The sequence below is a fragment of the Ursus americanus genome, chromosome 20 (assembly GCF_024610735.1).
Source record: "Ursus americanus isolate L20-20 chromosome 20, mUrsAme1.1.p, whole genome shotgun sequence".
NCBI classification, from domain to species: Eukaryota; Metazoa; Chordata; class Mammalia; order Carnivora; family Ursidae; genus Ursus; species Ursus americanus.
In genome coordinates this window covers 17074637-17098417 of record NC_142146.1, presented here as the reverse complement: position 1 = coordinate 17098417, position 23781 = coordinate 17074637, and the positions used below count along the sequence as shown (strand labels likewise).

General features: G+C 41.1%; 1 protein-coding gene across 7 annotated transcripts in view; it reads right to left on the bottom strand.

Annotated features, from left to right (window-relative positions):
* Positions 1 to 11081, bottom strand: part of SLC4A7 (solute carrier family 4 member 7) — a 110991-nt gene extending 99910 nt beyond the window's left edge. For 4 of the 7 annotated variants that reach the window (XM_045774469.2, XM_087870150.1, XM_087870149.1 and 1 more), the window contains exon 1: positions 10780 to 11081. In XM_045774469.2, the coding sequence (XP_045630425.1) occupies positions 10780 to 10839 (60 nt within the window). In that variant the 5' untranslated portion in view covers positions 10840 to 11081. The remainder of the gene's footprint in view (positions 1 to 10779) is intronic. The other 3 variants (XM_045774466.2, XM_045774468.2, XM_087870148.1) reach the window with 2 other exon arrangements.
* Between the last annotated feature and the right edge of the window lie 12700 nt (positions 11082 to 23781).

Sequence of the window (23781 nt, the reverse complement as noted above, 5' to 3'; positions counted from 1 at the left end):
TCTTAAATCCCTTGGCATTTCCTGGTCGATAGCAGGGTCTCTTATTCTAATGAAGTGACTCCTGGTGGCTCCTGGATGGGGGCTGGTCATGGTTAGAAGCTAGGAATTCAGCCCTAAGCCCGCTCTCTGGAGAGGGGAGAGGGGCTGGAAATAGAGTTAATGACTGTCATGCCAACTCGAGGAAGCCTCCATAAAACTCCCCACAGACAAGGCCTGCAGAGCTTCCAGGTGGCTGAACCATGTGGGTGGGAGTGCTGGGAGATGGCACTCTAAGAGATTGATGGCAGCTCCACAACCCCTTGCCCTAATCTCATCCACCTGGAGGTTCATCTGTGTCCTTTACCACATCCTTTTAGAATAAACTGGCAAACAGTGAATAAACTGTTTTTCTGAGTTCTGTGAGCTGCTCTAGCATATCAGTCGAATCCAAGGAGGGGTCAGGGGAACCTCGACTTTCTAGCCATCAGTCAGAAGGACAGGTGACAACCTGGACTGGCCACTGGCATCTGAAGCAGCAGCTGTGTGAGCTGGGGTACTTAACTTGGGGGATGGATGCTACCTCCAGGTAGACAGTGCCAGAATGGAGTTAAATTGCAGGACACCCAGCTCCTGTCACAGAATTGCTTGGTAAAAGGAAACACCCCCTCCCACATCTGTTGTCAGAAGAGTAAAGAAAAGGAAAGGAAAAATACAGATAGAAGACTGAGGTTTTCCTAATACCTAACCCCTTCCCAGAATATCTCAATGCCAGAGGATAGTCAAGACTCTATTTTCTATCTGTTTCTTCTCAATCAACATGTAGACTAATTCTTTCAGAATTTTGTTATATGAGATATTTCATAAGAATACAGGTTGGTTACTAATTACATGTTTCCAGAGGCATATTCAGCATTTTACACACAGTATACTCTTTTCCCTGATCCTGAAGAAGCCCTATAAGTATTATAATTTCAATTTAATAGATGAGAAAATGAGATTCAAAGATGTTAGCTACCCAAGGCCACCTGGTGGCAGATTACGTATGGGAACCCAGTGTGTGTGAACCCCAAGCACATACCTGTCACACCAGGGGCTAAGGTTAGGCACATCCAAATTTTACCTTGTCCTGAAAATAAGGTTTTGGCCTTGTGGTTATTTAGTGAATTTCCTACTAACTGAATAAAAACAGTTCAATAAAATAAAATGAAAGAGAAAATGAAGGCCAATTTTAGTCTGAATGAATCCCTTATTCCTAACAAAAGGGAGACCAACTTGCCTGGATTTAAACAGGCTCACAACAGAACCTTATCCTGAGGATACTGCCAATGGTATGTGCAAAAATGGATAAGGAAATGCCTCCTGAACATATTAAAAGGTCATCTGGGAACAATTACAAGCAAAACAAAAATAAATACAGAATACTACTGAAAGGACTCTACTGAGTCAGTGCAATGGCCAGTTATGGCACCTGTGCAAACACTGATGCATGGACCGGGAAGTTAGGGGGGCAGAGTCCAGGAAGGAAGAGGGCCCACGGACCTCAAAATCAAAAAATTAAAAGCAAATGGACAAATATATATATATATATATAATGTAAGTAAAAATCCTAATGAATTAAGAGAAATAGCACGATTTCAAACCAATGTAAATATATATATAACAGCTGACATCGTATCTGGGGTTTGAGATCCCTTTTCCTGCCTTGGTCCTTTTATAATTGCAAACATCAAAACTTGCAGAGTTTCATAATGCAAATATTACACAAGTATTAATACATAAACAAAATACCCACTACTTTCCAAGAGTCCATTTAAATGTATTTAAAACTTGTGAAGTATCTTAAGAGTCATAAAATTTTCATTTTAATTTACTTAATACTCACTTGCCTGAAATCATATCTCAGTTTAAGAAAATATTAAGTACTGTTACTCTGGGATCAATCCAAACTGTATTTATTCAATATTTCCCCTCAATAGAACCAAGGCAAAAAATACTCCCTTCTACTGGCAGTTACATCAAGCAAAGCAGGAGTCTTTTCCTTGATGGTAACACCCCAGATAAAAGCTATAAGATTTCTTAACTGACTGATTAAACAATTAACCATATTCAACTTCAAATCTTAGGAGTTCATGATATTATCCTAATATTCATTCACTGAACAAATTCACAGAAAGCTTTCTATGTGTTAAACCCTAGAGTAGACCTAACTGAGGAACCAACAATGATCCAGAAAAATGTATTAGATTCCTTAAATCTGGAGACAAAGAGGAAAATTTCTTTGAAATATTTAATTTCCATAATATTATCAACAAATTCACAAAAGTTATAGTAATAAAAACTTTGAAATATAAAATACGGTTAATAATCTAAGGCAAATGGACCTTTCAAGTATCATACATGCAAAATTATCTAATGTGATTAATGTTAAATGGTATTGACACACAGGGATCACTGACTACTCTAGGCTAATGAGAGATGAAACAAGAGGGAGAAGCAGTGATTTGGCATCCATCATGAGTTCAAATCTCAGCTTAGCCGCCTACTAGTTGTATGGCCTGGGAAATTTCAGAAAATCTCTCTGCCAATGAGTTCACATCTGTAACAGGGATAATAAGTGATTAAAAGATGCCTAATAAAATATATGGCTTAAAGCAGGCTTTCTCTAAAGAATTAGTTACCTGTCCTTCCTTTGCCCCAGAGCAAAGGACAAAATCATACATTCTCAATTAGCGATTCACAACAATAGGAGAATCATAGCATTCCTCCTCCTTACCCAGCACTCCCATTAGAAGAGGTTTCATTATTCCATCTGAGGTGCTGGGAAGTCTCAGAATACCACTGAGGTTCACACTCCATATAAAAACACTTTCAAGAGAAGAAAAAAATGATTCTCTTTTCCAAATTATTGACTTCTAAAAACTGGCTAAACAGAAATCATTTCTTAGCCTTATTTTTAGTTTTTTTAGATGTAGGGACTGACATTTCACATGGAGTACATACAACAGGAAGAATCCATAGAGTGATGTCTTCCCACAGTACTGACACATGGCGCAGCTCTATGGGAAAGCAGTCACACCGCATTCAAGGTAAATGGTGCCTTCTAGAACAAAAACAGGAAAACAGTGTGAGCGGTGCCTCCTGCAACTGTGCCACTGTAGTCTCACCAATTAATCGTAATGAGTCTGGATGATTTCTTTTTCAACGCTTTCGACCCTTGACTGAAGGTAAGTATAAAAATCAAAAGGAAAATTCTAAGTGTAAGAGTATATATAACCAAGCAGTTCTTTCCTATGCCTAAGGCACTTCATTTATAACGATGCCCTCAGTCTCTCCCCACATCACGTCTTCTACTTACTCTTCCACAATCTAAATCCCTGGAGAGAAAGAAGTTGGAAGTGAGAGGAGGATCAGGACATCAGTAACATGCAAACTCAAAGCTGCCGAAGGACTCCTAGATTCAGTAACAGAATCAGGCATGTAGCATGTGATTTTACGGATAGGCATGTATTAACAACCCTGCCATTCATATGGTGCCTTTTTAGCATGAAAAATTAAGCAGCCAGTATCATATTAAATTGTATACCAAGTCACTCATGAACTAGTGAGATATGTTAACCCATGACATAAAGTAATATAAGAAACTATCCTATTTTACTGAATAGACACTGTGTTGGCATAGTTCAAAAACCAAAACTACATAGAAAGGTACATATTAAAGTTTTGCTCCTACTCCTGTCTCAATTCCTGTTCCCTCATACCCTTCATGGCAACCATTTTTTGTTGTTTTTTTCTTTTCCTTTGCTGTGTATTTATAAAAATACTAGTAAATACATTCTTATTATCCCCTTAAGGAAAAGGCACTGTATCGTGCCCTCTGTCCCTCACTTTGCCTTTTTAATCAATTTACCCTAGAGACCTGTCCACATCAGTACAAAGAGATCTTCCTCATTCTTTTTTTATAGCTGCAGTACCTCACTCTGTGGCTATACCATAATTTATTCAACCAGGCCTTATCAGGTTGCTTCCAAAGCATCTTCCTAAGTGATATATTTTTCAAATCTCTCCTGCTACTGTAACAAAATGAATTATCACTATCACAGGATTTGCTTTCTTAGACCTGTATTAGAACAGATCAGTGACCTACTGCTCATATTTTATAAGAGCCATCAGAAATTTCCATTTCACATGACTATATTCTCTCCCCATAGAAGTTTAACGTATTTATTATAGGATTTCTCAGAGCCTTTAACACACCATTATGTACTATGAATCTCTGGAAAGTATAGTCTGTGACAGTTCCCAAACTTAATTGGCAAAACCTGCTATAGATGAAATATTCCGCAAGACAAACCTTAGCAAATACTGGGGCTATATAATAATTATTGTCATCTATTTAAGCAAAATATAAGACTTCTATGAATTTCTAAGAAAACCTGCTGAGCTAATTTTTAGACCAGGCATTCCTTCACTACTTTTTGGATTATAAACCCTTTTGAGATCCGAATGTAAAGCCATTTGATCCTCTCCCGGAAAGAATGCATACGAGCATAAAATTTTTCAGTTTCTGGGGATTCATGGACTACAGTCCCCATCGTCTTATCTATTTTGGAAGCAATTCTAAATAGAAGTTCTATATTATCTGTGGCACCATTAATACTCCAAATGTTAGGCGAGAACCCAGAGCTAATGAAAAAACAGCAGAGAATTCACCATGAAGTGTACCTTGGTGCAAAGCAAACGAAGCACACTCAAAGGGATCATGTTTAACAATTAATGGTATCAAGCAAAGTAAATTCTACTAAATAACTGTGGGAATTGTCACGAGGGGTTGTAGTCTGATTTTTACGTAAATGTCTCTCATTTTAAATAAATAAATTAGATGCTTACAGGATTAAGAAAGTTGGTCTTTAATTCATATTGTACAATATGATCTTAACATCCAGGATTTTCAGAATGCAATACATTTCACATTAGACAGCGGTATCTACCAGAAATAAAATTCTGCTGCAGATCTGAACCTGACAATGTGAACGCCCAGAGGAGAAAAAAAAATTCTGGGAATTTTAAATGTAGAGCAAAGAATCCCCAAGCATGATTATAGTCTGGCAGGTGAAATGATTAGGACAGAAGTATTAAATTGAAAAAGTGACAAATTCGGGGCTATCACATCCGATTTGGGACTGGTACCCTACAGAAAGGCAGAAGGGCATTCAAAGGAGAGGGCCAGTGAGGGCTGAAGCGCAGACCAGGCTCCTTGTGCTGAAGTTTGACTCTGCTTACAAGGGGCATCTGTTGTAATTCAAACAGTCCAGTAATACCCTTCTTTCCTCCATTCCCTAACACTTCCCCCCAAAACCTCACCTACCTATGGCAAATATTAAAAAGTGCTACAACTGTAAAAAAGAAAAGATGTTTTTCTAGAGCATGACGACACCCCAGGGCACAAACTATAATGGAATGGAAATTCCTAATTTAAATTCTTATCAAAAATTTGTTTCTTTTGGGGCACCGGGGTGGCTCAGTCCATTAAGCGACTACCTTCGGCTCGGGACATGACCCCAGGGTTCTGGGATCAAGCCCTCAAGAGGGGCTCCCCGCTCAGCAGGGAGTCTGTTTATCCCTCTGCCCCTCCCCCTGCCCCTGCTCCATGTGCACACTCTCTCTCAAATAAATAAATAAAATCTTTTTTAAAAAATTTGCTTCCTTCTTTCTTCCTTTTTTTTTTTTTAAGAAAGAGAAATAATCTTAAGCAGGCTCCACACCCAGCACAGAGCCCAATGGGGGGGGCTCAATCTCACAACCCTGAGATCATGACCTGAGCCGAAATCAAGAGTCGAATGCTCATCCAATGAACCACCCAGGTACCACTCAAAAATTTGTTTCTTAAGAGAACTTTTTTTCTTAATGAAAACCTTTCCAAACACTACCATGGAACTCGATGGGAAGACAGTCTACTATATACAAATTTGCTCTATTCCTATCTTTGTTGAATACATCAATTCCTAAGGTAAGAGTCTGTGTGAGTATATTCAGTATTTTTCCAGAATAAAGAATGGTATCAGGCTGAAAACAATCTGTATATAAAAGACCATGCACCCAACATAAAAGCACCATGTGTTAATTACATGCTATGGCAAATTATGAGGAAAAGAGATTATAAGTATCATGTTTTCTTTCTCATGCTCTCCTGAGAAACCAGTCCACAGTCCATTCTATAATATAAAGTATAGGCACGCTGCACATGTGAATCCATTTTCAAAGGTATATCCGATTCCCAAGTTCCTAGTCAGGGATGACATATAATTCAACAGCTTCTCCAAGTCAGGCAATCTGACAAAAAAGCAGCAGTACAGTCCTGGACTCCAGAAAGAGGACAATGCTACACTGTCTGACATGTAAACAAAATAAAAACCAATGACACTAATCTACATATTCTCTATAAAAGAAAAAGAGTAGTTAAAATATTAAAATATCTTTTCTATTTCATTATGAAAAGGTAGATTATGCTTTACCTTTCACCTGGATATTATTCAAAAAACAACTGCTTAAGACTTATTAAAATCGCAACTATGGCTTAATAAAAATTAAAACATTTTAGGGGGCGCTTGGGTGGCACAACGGTTAAGCGTCTGCCTTCGGCTCAGGGCATGATCCCGGCGTTATGGGATTGAGCCCCACATCAGGCTCCTCCACTATGAGCCTGCTTCTTCCTCTCCCACTCCCCCTGCTGTGTTCCCTCTCTCGTGGCTGTCTCTATCCTGTCAAGTAACTAAATAAAATCTTTTAAAAAAAATTAAAACATTTTAAAATATCCTCTTTGGAGTAAATATGAAAATCTGCTTATAACAGCCAAACTAGAACCTTTCTGCACTGGCAAATCAGCTCCAGATAAAAGTGCCTATTAATGTCATAATCACATTATCTTCCTAAACCAAGCACTGAAAAAAAGTGTTTGGCCACTCTCATCTTATAGTAGTTATTAAAAATGTCTAGCCCATGAAGTGAAGAGTCACTAATTTAGAAACCTAGCACTACTCCAGGCTGCTAAGTCCTGGGCCCTCAGGAAAACTGTCAACAGCAACACTACCAGACACTATCCTAACACCATGCCAAACACAGACCCCTTCATGTTTTATCATCATCATAAATACAAAATCCTAAAAATCTCCTCAGGCTATAAAATTCAACAAATATCACTCAACAAAATACATGAAGTAGTTTACTAAACAAAAAGAGGCAAACTTCATTGTAAGCATCCTGCTTGTACAGGAACCAAAAATTCTCTTGGTTCAAAAGTGGGCTTAAAAGCAGCTGGGTGGGTTGCTGCACTCTTACATAGAGAAACACTGATCTTTATTACTGATACATGTTTACTGCAAAATTGGAAATACTGTATCTATAAAAAGCTATAACTAGAGAAGAATCTATAGTCAACAAGAGGAAGCTATAATATAAATCAAAAGCCACACTACTCGACTATAACACTAACCCTTTGAGTCACCTGTATGCTCCTTTTATGTAAATGGCCCATTTTGTCAGCTGCAGATCCTATCCACTTCAAGATCATATTTGTGGTAAAATACAGAAAGAAAGAAGGGGAAGGAAAGAGGAAGAAAAACAACCCATTACAGGATGTTGACAAGTTTAACTACTGAGGCTTTAATACATTGGTTAGCACACCACATACCACTAAAATAAACCAGGTTCCTCTAACAACAGGTTACTCTGGCTTTCGATTTTAACCTACTCAAGTAACAGAAGACTAGTGTAACAAAACATTCTAATTTTCATACCCTAAGCTCTCTTAGAAGAAAACCTGTGTACTTCTCAGTCTCAATTATCAAAAAAAACAATTCTTCAATCCAACTCAATTGTCCTACAGTTTCATTTAGACAGATGAGATTTCCTGTCTCTCCCTTTATTACAACACCATGGACTGTGATGCAGAGAAACCAACTAAAGGCAAAAAAAGGTAACCAAGATTCTGATACTATGCCTGGGTACATATTATCTCTAGAGTTATCTATACCTAACCACAGATCCCAAAAAGTATGCTTACTTAGAGACCCAGCAAAGAACCTTCTACTTGCCAATCACCACTGAACTCATACAAGGTTGTTACTATCTTTTATTTATTGAATGACTACTTTTTTAAAAAGTATTTCTAATGGACTCAGAAAATGTTTCAACTGGCACTCACAAATGGAATTAACAGGAATGCAAATGCTATCACTGTGTTCACTACACATGCCGAAATAAACTCAGTGAGGTTAGGACTCTACCTTGTGTGCCCATATCCCCAGCGCCTGGCACCTAGGAGATAACTTAATACCTATAAAATGAATGAAACTGTAAAACAATAAAATGCATGAAACAGCCCAGAAATTTCAGTGATAACAGAACTGAGTTAATAATGTACTGCTTAGAAGAATAAACACTTGCCAAAACTTGGGAACCTTCTAAACAGTGCTGTTGTAACAGAATATTTAACCTATACCAGAAAATAAAACTGACAGTTCAAGTCAATTCTAAGGGAGGCCTGCAATAAGTTTTTGGAGCAAACAAAAGTTGCATTTTTAGAAGATAAATGACCTTCCTCCTATCCCAAAACCATGATCAATGAAAAGAACAGAATTTTAGAAGCAGAAGAAACCTCAGAGCCTAAATTACGGAACAGATGGGCTTGTTTCAGAGCAATATAAACTGCCACCAATTTATTCAAAAATTTTGCATAATCACATACCCAAGATAGCATTTTATGAATATTAATTTTATTCTACTTTTTTGGCTATGCCAAGTAGTTGCCTGTTGAAGAAATCACTGATAAATATTATAATCTTCCATTTTTATGACTTTTCCAGGGGAAAATTGATAAGAAAAAGTAACTGTCAATGCAAACAGTTCCTCTCTTCCCAGTTAAGTTAGTGTTCTGTACTACCTACACCAACAGTTCTCCTGTTCTCCCACTCAGTTTTTAGATTGAGTGCTGTGATAGCTTATTATATTTGATTTCCATTACTGAATTGTATATGTTTACTGTAGTCAAGTCTTTATCTTCCCAAAGATTTAGGAGGTATACCCTTCCAAAATGCTCCCCTGCTATGCCATTAATAAGTGCTTGACAATTCCTTTGTCATTCATTTGAACCCTAAGTTCTATTAGAGCAGAGCTGGTTCTGTCTTGTTGGATACTACAAAATAGGTTCTAAGTGTTATTACAATGAATGAATGAATCACTGATCTGGAAGGCAATGGCATTACCATGCTTCTTTTGCTAGCTAAGTAGACAATATTTGATAAGGCATAGTTGCCATCCAGCTTTATGAAAACTAGAACGTTCTTTAACTGCTCTGAATTGAAAATTTGCAAATAATAAATTTAAGGACAACACTGTATTTGATACACATTAACAGAGAAAGTGCAAAAATAAAATAAATAAATAAAACCTCCAAAACGCAGCTTATTCAAATGTCACACAAAGAATTACTGACGATTCCTTAGAATGAGTTTCCAGTATTCCATTACCATCACTGTGACTTGATCTTCCCCAAAACCACTGCTAAATGACTTCACAGTCTGGAGACTCCGTTTTCCTCCATGTTTTGAGAATTTGTAAGTGAACATACTGAAGTAATAATGAATGACTACTCTCCCGGGCCTTACAATATTCTTTAAAAACATTGGCCGGGGGTGGGTGGGGGGAGCGGGTTAAAGAAAACTCCTGAATAAAAACACACGAAAAGCAATTTTCCTGTTAGTTGTGAAAGACTGGAAAATTTTCACTGCAACCATCACTCCTTTGCTGGTCACAGAGTAAGAATTGGAAGTCGGAAAATTTCTAACACTTCCATGCCCTTTGAGGCAGTAACTACGAAGGGAGAAGAGATACACAACTGTGGGGACACATGTATTCTACATGAAAGCAGGAAGTCAATTTCTCGAGCATGGGCCGCCGGTCCAGCATCCTAAAACGGGAACGCTGGCCTTCTAAAAGCCCACCCCCACTCTCCTCGAATCCTGAACCCAAAGCCACCGGGATACGGGATTTTGCTAGGCTGATCAAAGAAGGAGCAGCTCAGAAGGCTCAAGACACTTTCCTCTTTCTACTTGGCCTGCGGCAGGATACTCCCCTGGTTCTCGCCAAAAGAGGAGGAGGCGGACCAGACAGAGTCAGCAGCGAAAATCAGCCTTGGCCGCGAAGGCAGCTCGTCCACGCGGCCAGAGAACTCACCGAACAAAGCACACCGCGCGGACCTGGTTAGGGAGACGCAAAAGAAGGGAAAAGATTCACCCCAACTCTTCACCACTGCCTGAGGCTAGAAACAGGTGGAGCCGCGCTTAGAAGGAGAAAAAAAATGGGTTTTCGAGGGGCTAATCTGAACTCCAGCGCCAAGACAACCGGAACCAAGACCCCGGCCGGGGAGCACACCCGGGAATAAGGCAGGCGAGCAGTGAGGGGAGAAAAGAAGAGGTGGTCGGGGTCAAGGGCGGACGGATGGCCCCGCGGGGGTGCCGGGGTCTCGCCGGAGCCACGCCGAGGATGCGGGTGGCGAGGATGCCCGCGGCGCGCTGCCGGCTGCCCCCACTCGGGCCTCCTGGGCGCCGCCGCCCCCTCGCACCCGCGCCCTGGGCGGCCACACAAAGGGGATGGCGAGGTGCGCCGGCTGCGGGGCGGCGGAGGGGCTCCGGGCCCGGGACGAAGTGGCTGGACCGCGAAGCCCGCCGCGCCCCCGCCTTTGTCTGCCTGGTTCCGCGCCCCCCCACTCCCGCCGAGGAGCCCCGCCGCCCGCGGCGCCCTCACCCTGCTCGTTACCCGGGTGAGTAGCGGTCTCATCTGCTCGCCGGCCCCATCCGCCTCCATGGCCCGCCGGCCAGCTCGCGGCGGCCGCTAAGGAGCTGCCCCGCGCGGTCCGCCCGCCGCCGCCGCAGCCGAGACCCGGGCACGCGAGGGGAAACGAACGTGCGTCCGGGAGCGAGGCGCGCGCGTGGAGAGAACCGTGCGCGGGAGACGCGGGGCGGCGTGTGCGCGCGGCGGCCGCTGGGTTGGCTCTCGCGGGGGAGCGAGGCCGCGGCGTGGAACGTGGAGCGAGAACTGAGCGAGCGGGAGGTCTAGGCGGGGGAGGAGGAGTAAGCCGCGTAGGGCCCGGGGGCGGGACCGCAGGCCGTGACGCGCGCGGCGCCCGGGTGCCGCCCCAACACGCCCCCTCCCCGCCTCCCTGGTCACGCCCCCTGCCAGTTTGGCACCGCCAGCCTGCTCCGCGCGCCTGCCGGCCCTGACGGGCGGCCACCCGGACACGAGGGAGGGAGGGAAGCGGGACGGGCATTTGTCCCAGCCAATCGGCGGCTCACAGATCCCCCACGCACCACCCCCGCCACCTCCTCAGGAGGCTCCGCCCTTCTTTGTAAAATCTTAACTGAAACGGAGCGTCTAACTCGTTTTTCGGGTGGGAGGTTCTCCCGAAGTTAAAGTTTCCAAGTGCGGTGGGGTTTACCACCGCCCCTACCTCCTAACCACGTTCTTTAGAGTAGCAGGAGGGTAGGAGGACGCCACCCTTATCAAGGACGCTCACGGGAACCCCAAAGGAACTAACGGGTCTTCATGACTCCTCCAAGTTTTTTTCCCCCTCTCAGATCAGTAAGTGTGAACCCCAACTCAGGGCCTCTGAAAGAGGGAGTCCTCCTGGCCAGGTATCCTCGTGTGCTTGTCCCTTTGACCCGCCACCACAGCGGCTCCCATACTCTTGAGTCCACCCTCAAATATCCACACCTGGAGGGCAGCTCTCAAATATCTACAGCTCTAACTGGGAGTGGTGATGGGATCTGCCACACACGGTCATGGAAGGGTTAAGTGACTTCCTATCCGCAAACCTGACCCATAGCATGCTTATTATGGGCATTATTGTTAGCAGGGTTATCATGCATACTTTAAAAGATAGCAAAGTTAGCTGGTGAGAGCTACATGCTTTGGAGGGAAACTTTATGTTACAGAGGGTCCGGAGCACATGTCCTATCCATCTCCAATAGGATATTCATAAAGCACTTTCTCAGAAAATTAAGGATGCTGCAAGACTCTTTCCTGGTTTGGGTCCTAGTCCCCTTTTGTTCTCAACTTCCCAGAGAGTTACTTTGAGGCTAGCACACATTATTCACTTACTTGTATAAGAGCAGATGTGCTTTTAATAATAGCTACCATTTAAAGAGGCCTGCAATTAGAGACTGTGATGTTTTGCAAACATGCTTCATCTCTAATCTTCACAACACTACAAAATATGTTTACTATCCCCACTTTACAGGTGAGGAAGCTGAGGCTCTTAGAGATAACTGGCTTTAGGTCCTAGTTAGTATATCTGCTCTTTCTATCGCACCATTCCAATGCCCCATTAAAGATAAACAACATTTAGAAAAAGGGAAGAAAAGATGAAACAAGAATGAAAAGGAAAGAATATGGAGAAAGAGGGGAACTGGAATTTTTTTAAAAAGCACCTTGTAAAGTGGTTGAAGGCATTCATCACTTGGACCCTTACCATCACTCTCTAAGGTGAATATGATTTAGTTCTGGACTCTCTTACAATGTAGCCATATAACTGTAATTAATGCACACAGAACACCCTCTATCCCCTTTCTCTGCCTATTTTTCTGTACAGCACTTACCCTCTTATAACATTTTATATATGTTATGCTTTATTACTTTTATTGTCTCTACACATATATAGCATAGTGATGTATGCTCCATGTATGTTGCATTCAAGCAGTGATTTGGGGGGGGGGGGGTCTGCTTTGTTTGCTGTTAAATTCCTAGTGCACCCAGAAGAGTCCTTGGCCCTTGTAAGCTCTACTTGGGTTAATTGAATGAAGTGGGGCACAAGGGGACATCCTTTAAGACCTAAGGGTATCCTGGGTGACAGCTGAGGATGTGGCCAAAAGTAGTAACAGGAACAAAGTAGGAGCCAAGACCCCTGGAGCCAGAGTTGAAAGAGCTAAGTAGTCAACTTCAAGAAGAGCTTAAAAATATACACTCAGGAGGGGCTCCTGGATGGCTTAGTCGATGAAGCCACTGACTTTTGATTTCAATCTCAGGGTTGTGTGATCAAGCCCCACTCAGCTCTGTGCTGAGTGTGGAGTCTACTTGGGATTCTCTCTCTCTCCCTCTCCTTGTGCCCCCACCTCAATACATAAAATCTTAAAAAAATACACACACACACACACACACACACACATACACACTTAGGAGACCATGCTAGAAAAATGAGTTTCTCTTCACCCATCTTGCAAAAGAAAAAAATAAGCCCTTAGTTTATTTAATCCACAATTATTTTTTGAGTGACTTCTGTGCTGCCATGCACTTTTTCTACTCCTCACTTGATCCCAGCTACTAAAAAAAAATAATGTAGTAAAGATCTGAATTATAGAATTTATTACTCTCAATTGCCCACTTAATTCTGGCTTAGCCAGAGTTCATCCTGAGGTGATGTTGTAGTGAGTAAAGAAGATAATGTGTTATAATCACTTTCATCAAAAGTAAATGACTATGAAATGTTCCAAGGTGCTGAGAGGCAAATTATTATCTTAAGTATTTTAAATATTCATCCAAAATGTAGCACAGGGAAACAACTGCTAAACAAAGGTGAACATGAACCTAAATTCATCACTAACAATGAATTTGTAGCACCTAAAATTAATGACACTTAGCTGTAGCCCAAGACACTTCCTGGATTTCTGGAACAGTAGGTAATACTAGCAGTGACCTGGATACAACCTCTTGGCAAGATCTTCATCCTGAAGAACAAATAATCTTCACCCAACAGTTCTCTAAGAAGCAAGGGCATGTTTTGTAAAGACAAATAGCAGCTTCTTTAAAGATTTTATTTTTTTATTTATTTGAAGAGATAGAGACAGCCAGCGAGAGAGGGAACAGAAGCAGGGGGAGTGGGAGAGGAAGAAGCAGGCTCATAGCGGAGGAGCCTGATGTGGGGCTCGATCCCGCAACGCCAGGATCACGCCCTGAGCCGAAGGCAGATGCTTAACAACTGCGCCACCCAGGCGCCCCAAGACAAATAGCAGCTTCTATGTCATTCTGAAAAGCGTGGAACCAACCTTAAGCAGAAGATCATTTAACAATTATGAATCTCTTCATTGCCTCTTCTGGTCAAAGCTGAAATTTAAATGTTCCCAATCATCCAGTCCCATAAGGAAAACTAAACTCCTTGGAATAGTGTTTACAAGAGTACCAGGGCAGTCGCAATGGGAGGAAGACAAAAGGAAGATGATTGAAAAAAAAAATGTAGCTCTTTTGATAAATTTAAAAAACAAAACAGAACAAAAAAAAACAGACCTGTTCCCTGATTTCATGGAGTTCAAGGTGGAAGACGTAGATATACAGACAAATGCCAACAATGCAATGTGTGCAGTTCTAATACAGTCATGGGAAACTCAATGGAAAAGAATGGAGTGCCGTTTGCTAGAGGAGGAAGGGAATGAGGGCTACCAGCTGTGGGAAAAGGACAAAAGTGAAGGTGTTTGGAAAAGTTACAGAGAAATACAATAGATTTAAACTGAGTTATGAATGATAATGGTATTACTTGATCAAATTGCTGGGGGAGGGGAGAAAAGAGGTAACATTACAAGCAGAGGTAACAGCAAGTAACCAAGTGCACTGGGAAATAAAAATCAGAAACAGAGTCATAAATACAAAGAACAAACTGGTAGGAACCAGAGGGGATGGGAGAAACAGTTGAAGGGGATTAAGAGGTACAAACTTCCAGTTATAAAATAAATAAGTCATGGAGATGAAAAGTACAGCATAGGGAATATAGTCAATAAGATTATAATAATATGGTCTGTTAAAAAGACAAAATTCAACAGAGTAAATTTGAAGATTTAATTGGCCTTATTAAAGGATTCATGCATCTGGCAGCATCCCATCTAGCAAGCAGAGGGGAGGTCTGAGGAGTTGTACAAAATGGAAGGTTTTTATAGGAAGGAGGGTGGAAAGAAAGTTATAAGCAATAGAAAAGAAAGGATTGTTTTAGGCAAGATCATCTTCCCTTCCGGGGAATGGCAGAGGGTCTTATTATGAGGACTACCTCATCTTCCTGTAAGGAATGGAAGAGGGTCCATGTGACAGATTACCTCAGTAACTAACACTGCTCAGAAAATTCCTGACCGACCAGTTAAAACTACATTTCTGGGGGATATTGAAACTGCAGTTGGGGGATGCCTGGGTGGCTCAGTTGGTTAAGCATCTGCCTTCGGCTCAGGTCATGATCCCAGGGTCCTGGGGTGGAGTCCCGCATGGAGCTCCTTGTTCAGTGGGAGCCTGCTTCTCCCTCTGCCTGCTGCTCCCCCTGCTTGTGCTCTCTGTCTCTCTGACAAACAAATAAATAAATAATCTGAAAGAAAAAAAAAGAAAGGGAAAGCGAGAGAGGGAGGGAGGGAGGGAGAAAGACACTGCAATTGGGTTTGGTGACTTGGCCCGGCCCAAGTGATACCATTGGGCCTGTGGTTTTCTTTTAACAGGTGACAAAAGGTAACTACACTTAATCGTAGCGAGCATTGTAATTGTCAACTCACTATGTTGTACACTTGAAACTAATGTAATATTGTATGTCAACTATACTTCCATAATAAATGTTTTTTAAAGATCAAGGTTATTGATCTGAAGAAACAAGGTAGCCCAGTGGTGTTGCATCCCTCCCCAACCAGGCAAACTCCCTGGGGCAGGTTGCCTTTGTGCTTGTTCTTATGTTTTTGGGCAAGACTTCACCTTGCCAGCCTCCTTTTTTGAAACTGTAAATTGGAGATAATCGTGGTAGTATCCTTATGGGTTTGCAATGTCAAAGATTAATTGAGAACATTTAGCACAACACCTAACGTATAAGACAATGAAAATACCATTTGATACCATAATGATGGATACATGCCATTATACATTTGTCTAAACCCAAGGAATGTACACCACCAGGAGTAAACCCTAATGTAATCTATGGGCTTTGTGTGATTATGATGTGTCAATGTAGGTTCATCAGTTGTAACAATTGTATCACTGTGGTGGGCACTGTTGATAATAGGGAGGCTGTGCTGGTGTGGGGGCAGGGGATACGGGGAAAATCTCTGTACCTTCCCCTCAATTTTGCTCTGAACCTAAAACTGCTCTAAAAAAAAATAGTCTTTAAAAAAAAAAAAAGCCTAAAGAACAAAGCTTAAGTTAGTGCCACAGGAAACAAATAAAAGCATTTTAATCTGCTTTCACTAATAAAAATAGTGGGTAAAGTATATGTTTAGGTATGTTCACTGATTTATTTTTGGTAGGAAAAACTGGCAAAAATATGTCAATAAGGGGGATTGGTTAAATATATTTGGTACTCCAAATGATGAAATACAATTTAGCACAAAAGAACGAGTTACATAAGTGTGCCAATAAAAGGATTTCAAGATAAATTCTTAATATCAAGTTACAAAAACCAAAAAGTGAAGTGAGTAAGCAGGTATACTATGATGCTTTTTGTAAGACAAAAACCCCAATTATATAGTTATATCAATATCTATATCTATTTCCTTCTGGAAACACATACAAAATTATTTGTCTATTTCTGAATTAAGCACATATGCCGAAGGAACTACAATTATTGTACAAAAAAATTGTACAAACAAAATTATTGTACAATTGTACAAAGACGGTAAGCACTATCATGATCAAATAGTACAATATTTGTACTACAAACAAAAAACAAAAATTTTGTTTGTACAATTGTACAAAGACTGTAAGCACTATCATGATCAAATAACACAGCAAGTTAGGAAGGGCCCTGGAACTGAATTCTAGACCGACTAACACTCAGCTCATTGTTTCTTTAACAATGCTGATTTTTTCCAAGTCAGTTCAAAGTCATTGGTCACCATCTAGTTTGCTCAGGCATTAGGTGAAATACTGTAATCTACCATTGAGTAACAGATGGCAAGTGAGTACAGAAGAGTGTACACAGTGTACATGGGCACTTTGAGATGTGCCAGCAAACTTCTTTTAAAGATTGTTACACACTTTGATTTAGGCAGTGTTCTTTAAAAGTCAGAGTCCATTTTGGTAACACCTAGGTACACCTGGGTGTGGCTTATGTTCTGGTTGCTTTCCAAGGACCGTTCCTCTTTGGACTTGGGCTAGGAAAGCATTGAATGATCCTTGCTCATTTTTCTTTTCTTCTCAGCACCACTCTTTAGATATAGTTAAATTTCAGTAAACACATACCCCTCTTATGAAAATGATCCCATCAAGCAGGTGAGACCACAATGAATTTTGGAAAAGAACTCATCTGAACCAAAGGGGAAATCTAAAATCCCAAGGTCCCATCTTGAGAAACAAAGGTTTAAAAGACTTTTAGGAAGGCAGAGATGGAATCAAATTTCTTAAAAGGTTACCATGCATTAGTGGGTTTGGGGTTTGTTTGGTTTTTTTTAAAGATTTTATTTTTAGGGACGCCTGGGTGGCTCAGTTGGTTAAGTGTCTGCCTTCAGCTCAGGTTATGATCCCAGGGTCCTGGGAACCATTCCCCCATCAGGCTCCTTGCTCATATGGGAGCCTGCTTCTCCCTCTGCCTGCCGCTCCCCCTGCTTGTGCTCACTTTCTGTCTCTCTTTAAAATCTAAAAAAAAAAAAAAAATAGGGGCGCCTGGTGGCACAGCGGTTAAGCGTCTGCCTTTGGCTCAGGGCGTGATCCCAGCGTTCTGGGATCGAGCCCCACATCAGGCTCCTCCTCTATGAGCCTGCTTCTTCCTCTCCCACTCCCCCTGCTTGTGTTCCCTCTCTCGCTGGCTGTCTCTATCTCTGTCAAATAAATAAATAAAATCTTTAAAAAATAATAATAATAATAATAAACAAAGACTTTATTTTTAAGTAATCTCTACACTCAGTGTGGGGCTCAAACCTACAACCCCGAGATCAAGAGTTGCATGCTCCACTGACTGAGCCACCAGGCACTCCATAACATGCACTAATGTTAAAATAAGCACTTGAGTTGCTTTAGATCATCTTGAAATATTCATAATCACCCTATTTTATGATAATCTAAGACTGACAGGAAAAAAAGAGACTTAAGTTCTGCATGACACCGCACATGTCACTTAATGCCTCTGGACTTCCGCTTCCTGATCTGTAAAATGGGGATAGCTGAGGCCACAATCCTTTATCCTCAGTTGCAAACTCCATAAATCTCTGAAAAACTAAAAGATTTTCATAACTCATTTGACTGCAAAATGGACATGAAGCTGTTTATAGTCTTTCTCTCCTTAACATGAATATCCATTTGCCTCATTACCCAAATAATGTGTCTGATAACAGAATGATGCCCCAGACCCTATTTAAGGGTGCTTCACAATTGCATACACAATTGGCATTATGTCATTTGTCTAAATTCTGAAAAATTCTGAATTCTAAAATATCTAGCCCAAGGTTTTCCAATAAAGGACTGCACACCTATAATACTTGTTCCGTTTATTTAAAGGTGTGGCAAAGGCCAAATAAGTCAATAGATAATAAAATACTTGACAGAGCGAGTGCTGTATCCATTTTAACTATAGGGAGCCCTGGTGATCCTACTTTCTATGACGTCTTCAGTACAGATGATCTCTCCTACCTGAGAAGCAGCTTTGAGCTTCTGCCTGTCTTACAGCTTCTCCTGTTCCACAGTCCTGCGGTCCCTCTCCTTAAAGATCTCTCTTAAAAACAGCTCTCTATGATTAGGGGTTCGTTTCCCACCCAGGACCTGTCTGGATAGCTCTTGTAGTTCTGTAGCTTTGCTTTGTGACCCTTGGGCTGCTAATGAACTGCCAATAGAGAGTGGAGAGAAATCAGATCAAGTGGAAATTTAAGCCCTTGGGTTGCTTCTGAATGCTCTCTAGACCTCCTGGGGACTTCTGTGATCTTTACTGCTTGAAGCCAGAAGCCAGTATATGGTAACTTGTGCCTGTATGTGAAAGAGTACACCTACTTCTCTCTCTCTCTCTCTCTCTCTCTCTCTCTCTCTCACACACACACACACACACACACACACACACACTCATGCGTTCACAACATAAGCCCTAATCTTACAAATTATGGTCCTAGTCAAATAAATTATGGTTCCTTTCTTACACAAACTGATTCGTTTGGTGGAAATAGCCAGTTCATCACATGTCACTGGGCACAAGAACCCACAGGACAACCCCACTTAAATAAATATAATTGTGTCCTTGTAACCTGGGGTCATTGAGGACTGAGAAGTGGTAAGCTTTCCTTTTACTTGTTTTTCATAGCTGTGGTCCATTGAGACATTAGACACAGTTGAAAGCTGAGAACGGGGAGGGAAAGATGAAAAAGATATTTTACAAAGTATGAAGCTGCAAGCACCAGCATTTTACCTTTTCCTAAAGACAGTTACCCAGAAAAAGCACCAAGAATTTGGAAATGTTTCCACTGAAGGACTGAGAATATATCCCCTGCAAATGAGAATACTAGCATTATCATTTACCAGTGACTTCCTAGCTGTATCTCCTCTTTAAATGACAATTTACAGTACTGTTTATAATATGAATAGAGATCCAGGCCATAGTTCCATTCATAGGCTGCCCTTTGTATATGAAGATGGCATGACTTCTCATCAGTAACATATGTTCTCTAAGACTTTGGTACAATAGCTGATGTAGGTTGATATGGCTCTTTCCACACCCTACCTATGATGTTCATTTGTGAAACTAGGTGGTCAGAGTTAGGAATACAAGTCCGGGGGGTGCCTGGGTGGCTCAGTTGTTAAGCGTCTGCCTTCGGCTCAGGGCGTGATCCCGGCGTTCTGGGATCGAGCCCCACATCAGGCTCCTCTGCTATGAGCCTGCTTCTTCCTCTCCCACTCCCCCTGCTTATGTTCCCTCTCTCGCTGGCTGTCTCTCTCTCTGTCAAATAAATAAATAAAATCTTAAAAAAAAAAAAAAAGGGAGTACAAGTCTGGGATCACAGCACACAGGGAGGCTAATTGGTGTATCCATAAATCACATCCATTTCCTGGTGCTTATTGGTCCCAATGGATCCATCTAGTCAAGCGTAATTTCTAGCGTCTCCCTCTAAAGACACCCTCTGGGCCTAAATTGGTACAATCTTCCTGAAAAGCAATTTGGCAACAATCTCAAAAAATGGCATGTCCTTCAACCCAGTAATATCATAACGAGGAATGTCTTAAAAGATGAGTTATAGATACAGATATATATTTATGTATATACAATGGGGTTTATGCCAATGTTATGTTATGAAATGTATGTATGAAAGTGAAAAATTAAAAAACACCTAAAATTGAAGGAATGAGAAAGCATTAAATAAATAAATGTTTGCATATCTTCATGATGGAATATAATGTACTCATCAAGACATTCTAAATTTTAAGGGAAAGACGCTCACTGTATCTAGTTTTGTTAAAAGATCTATATACAGAGTTGACATGAAGTATAATCCTAATTATAATTACCAATCAATGAACGATCAATTGAAAGTAATATATTAAAAATTAACAATAAAATGATTAAAAGGAAATAGACGAAAATGCTGACAGCGGATAGGAATACAGGTGATTTTTATTTATTTATTTATTTTAAAGATTTATTTATTTATTTGAGAGAGAGCACGTGTCCACGTACGCGCACATGGTGGGGGGCTGGGAAGAACAGAGGGAGAGGGAAAGAATCTCAAGCAGACTCCCCACAGAACGGGGAGCCCCATGCAGGGCTCCAGCTCATGACCCTGAGGCCACTACCTGAGCTGAAATCAAGAGTGGGATGCTCAAAGAACTGAGCCACGCAGGCGCCCCAGGAATACAGGTGATTTTTAAATTTTATTTTTTTTAGGTTTCTACAAATTTCTACAATGAATAAATTACTTTTAAACTAAGAAAAGAAAGCTGTAAACATTATTTTTAAGACAAAATAGTCTATAGTACTCATGGGAAATTTTACAATGGTTTGTAATAAGAATATCTGAAAGTTAAATGCCACTTTAAACAAGCCAAGCACAGTAGTAATAACTAAAACTAAATAGTGTGATTACAGTATAAGAATATTCATAACTTGTTATGAGGGATCACTTCTCTCATTGAGGCCAAGTCAAAAGCTCAATGGGTTAGGGGCACCTGGGGGGCTCAGTTGGTGAAGCATCTGGCTTCGGCTCAGGTCATGATCCCATGGTCCTGGGATGGAGCCCCATGTCGGGCTCCCTGCTCAGCAGGGAGTCTGCTTCTCCCTCTCCCTTTGACGCTCCCCCTGCTCATGCTCTCTCTCTCTCTCTCTCAAATAAATAAAATCTTAAAAGGAAAAAAACTCAATGCATTAAAGTAAAGCCTTCCATGAAGTCTGTAGAGTACACTGTGGGGGTCCAAAAAGAGAAGAATGTTGGGGCACCTGGGTGGCTAGTTGTTAAGCGTCTCCCGTCAGCTCAGGGCGTGATCCTGGCATTCTGGTATCAAGCCCCGCATCAGGCTCCTCTGCTGGGAACCTTCTTCTTCCTTTCCCACTCCCCCTGCTTATGTTCCCTCTCTCGCTGGCTGTCTCTCTCTTTGTCAAATAAATAAATAAAATCTTTAAAAAACAAAACAAAACAAAAAGAGAAGAATGTTAAGTTTTTAGAGTAAATATTCTCAATGGTATCTTTTCTGATTAAGAAAAAATATATATTTTTACAAAGAGATAGAAAACAAAGGAGTTTCAGAAAGTCTCACATCCAGGAAACTAAACCCGAGTCAGTAAAGCACCCATTGCCTAGCAACCTAATGAGGGTTTTTCATAAAGGTGGCATTTAAGTCCATAGGTCGTCAGCATCAGCAAACACAAATTTGAAATGGAAGCTTTCTGCCAATTATTACAACAAATCTTCGAAGACCTGTCAAATAATCCTTCTTTAGAAGGAAAGCTTCTAAGATTACTGCCTGGTTGGAAACTAGGGTTTCTGTCATTTTTTAAAATTCTCTTAGACCAGGGTTTCCCAAATTTGCTTGTTTCTAAGTATCACCTGGGGTACTTGTGTAATATGTGGATTTCCCTAGAGATTCAGCAGGTCCAGAATGGGCCAAGTACTCCCTAACTTTACCATGGGCCCTAGATGATTCTTCTGGGCAGCAAATTTGAGAAATATTACTATAAACTTTCATTCCCCTCCTAGCATTTCTTGCTTGTTCTAAAAACATGCTGTCCTTACCTGTAAGCTGACTTGTTTAATGTCTGCATCCATCACCAAACAGTAAATTCCATGAGAGCATAGATGATGTGCATTCATCCCTGTACCTCCAAGGTTGGTATCTGGCACACATCATTAGGAGCTGAGTAGATATTTCTTGAATCAATCAATCAATCAATCAATGAATCAAAATTTCTTTCATTGTAGCAAATAAGAGCCCAATTTAAGTCTGGACAGTCCTCAGGATTGTAGGAAAAGCCCTGTCCCTGGAAAGCACAAGGTAAGTCTAGAATGTATGATACTCTGGCAGGGGCCTTTTGTTACCTTAAGGAGTGTCCACGCAAAACTGGAAGAATATTGTGCGACAGGATATGCTGACTGTCAGGCACATTAAGATACCAAATTCATAAAGAAAACAAATATCCTCTCCACATCTCCCTATCTATCCAGATAATATCTCTTACTTAGGCAAGGATATTGCATGCTGATCTGATACAGAAAAAAAAAAAAACAATAACGACAACAACACAAGACTTAACTCCCTGGGTCCTTTGAGGTCACTCCAGGGAGAGGTGATTGCCAAGCAGGTCAGGGGTCCCACTTTCTCCTAATATTCAGGTTGTCAATTACTATAAGGGTAAAGAATGTTATAGAAATCTGGGGTCTGCAAACTCTCCCCTCAAAAAAACTTTCTCTAGTTTTTAAAAGATGAAATTCCAGATGGCTCCTGAATATTAACTGGATGAAATATGGCACCTGGGTAGATACAGAGAGGATACAATAGGCCTACTGTGGCAGCACAGTAAACCTTTGCATACCCAGGCATTGAACAAGGGTTTCTAAAATGCTCACTGAATCAATCTGTCAGGACAAAACTAATTCTGGTGAGTGAAATAAGTTTTCTAGTTGTAGTCTATCTTCTCCACAACCTCCACCAGCCCCAGCTACCCTTCATGGAGATGCCCCCCCACCTGCCCTCACTTTGGGCCATCCTATCTATAGAAGCCTATTATCCACTGTGACCTGGGATTTAGATGTCTGAGGTCACTGGGGCTCCATTCTTGACTCTTGGCTAAGCCTTCACCAGCCATTCACACTCAAACCCACCCAAAAGGCCCCAATGAGGGATGGCAAATTAATTGCCCATGGGCCAGATCTAACCAGCCACCTGTTTTTGTAATTAAAGTTTTATTGGAAGACAGTCAAGCCCATTCATTTATGCATGGTCTAAGGCTGAGTTTGGCATCACAACAGACTGGAGCAGTTATGATGGAGATCATCTGACCCACAAAGCCTTAAATATCTACTGTCTGGCCCATTAGAGGAAAAGTTTGCCTATTCCTGGCCTACATGCATGGGGCCAGATAATAATTATTGTAATAAAAATCTTAACGTGGCGTTTACCATACGCAAGTAGTATTCTAAGTTCTTTGCGTATATTAATTTATTTAGACCTCATTACAAAGAGCACAAAGAGGTTAAGATAACACAGCTAATAAGGGCCAGCTTACATCAGAGAGGTATTCTAAAATAAATAGGTTATCACTGGGTTCTAAAACTGATGAACAAAATCATAATTTGGAGGCTCGAATAGAACAGTAAACAATTCATGGTAAAGGTTACA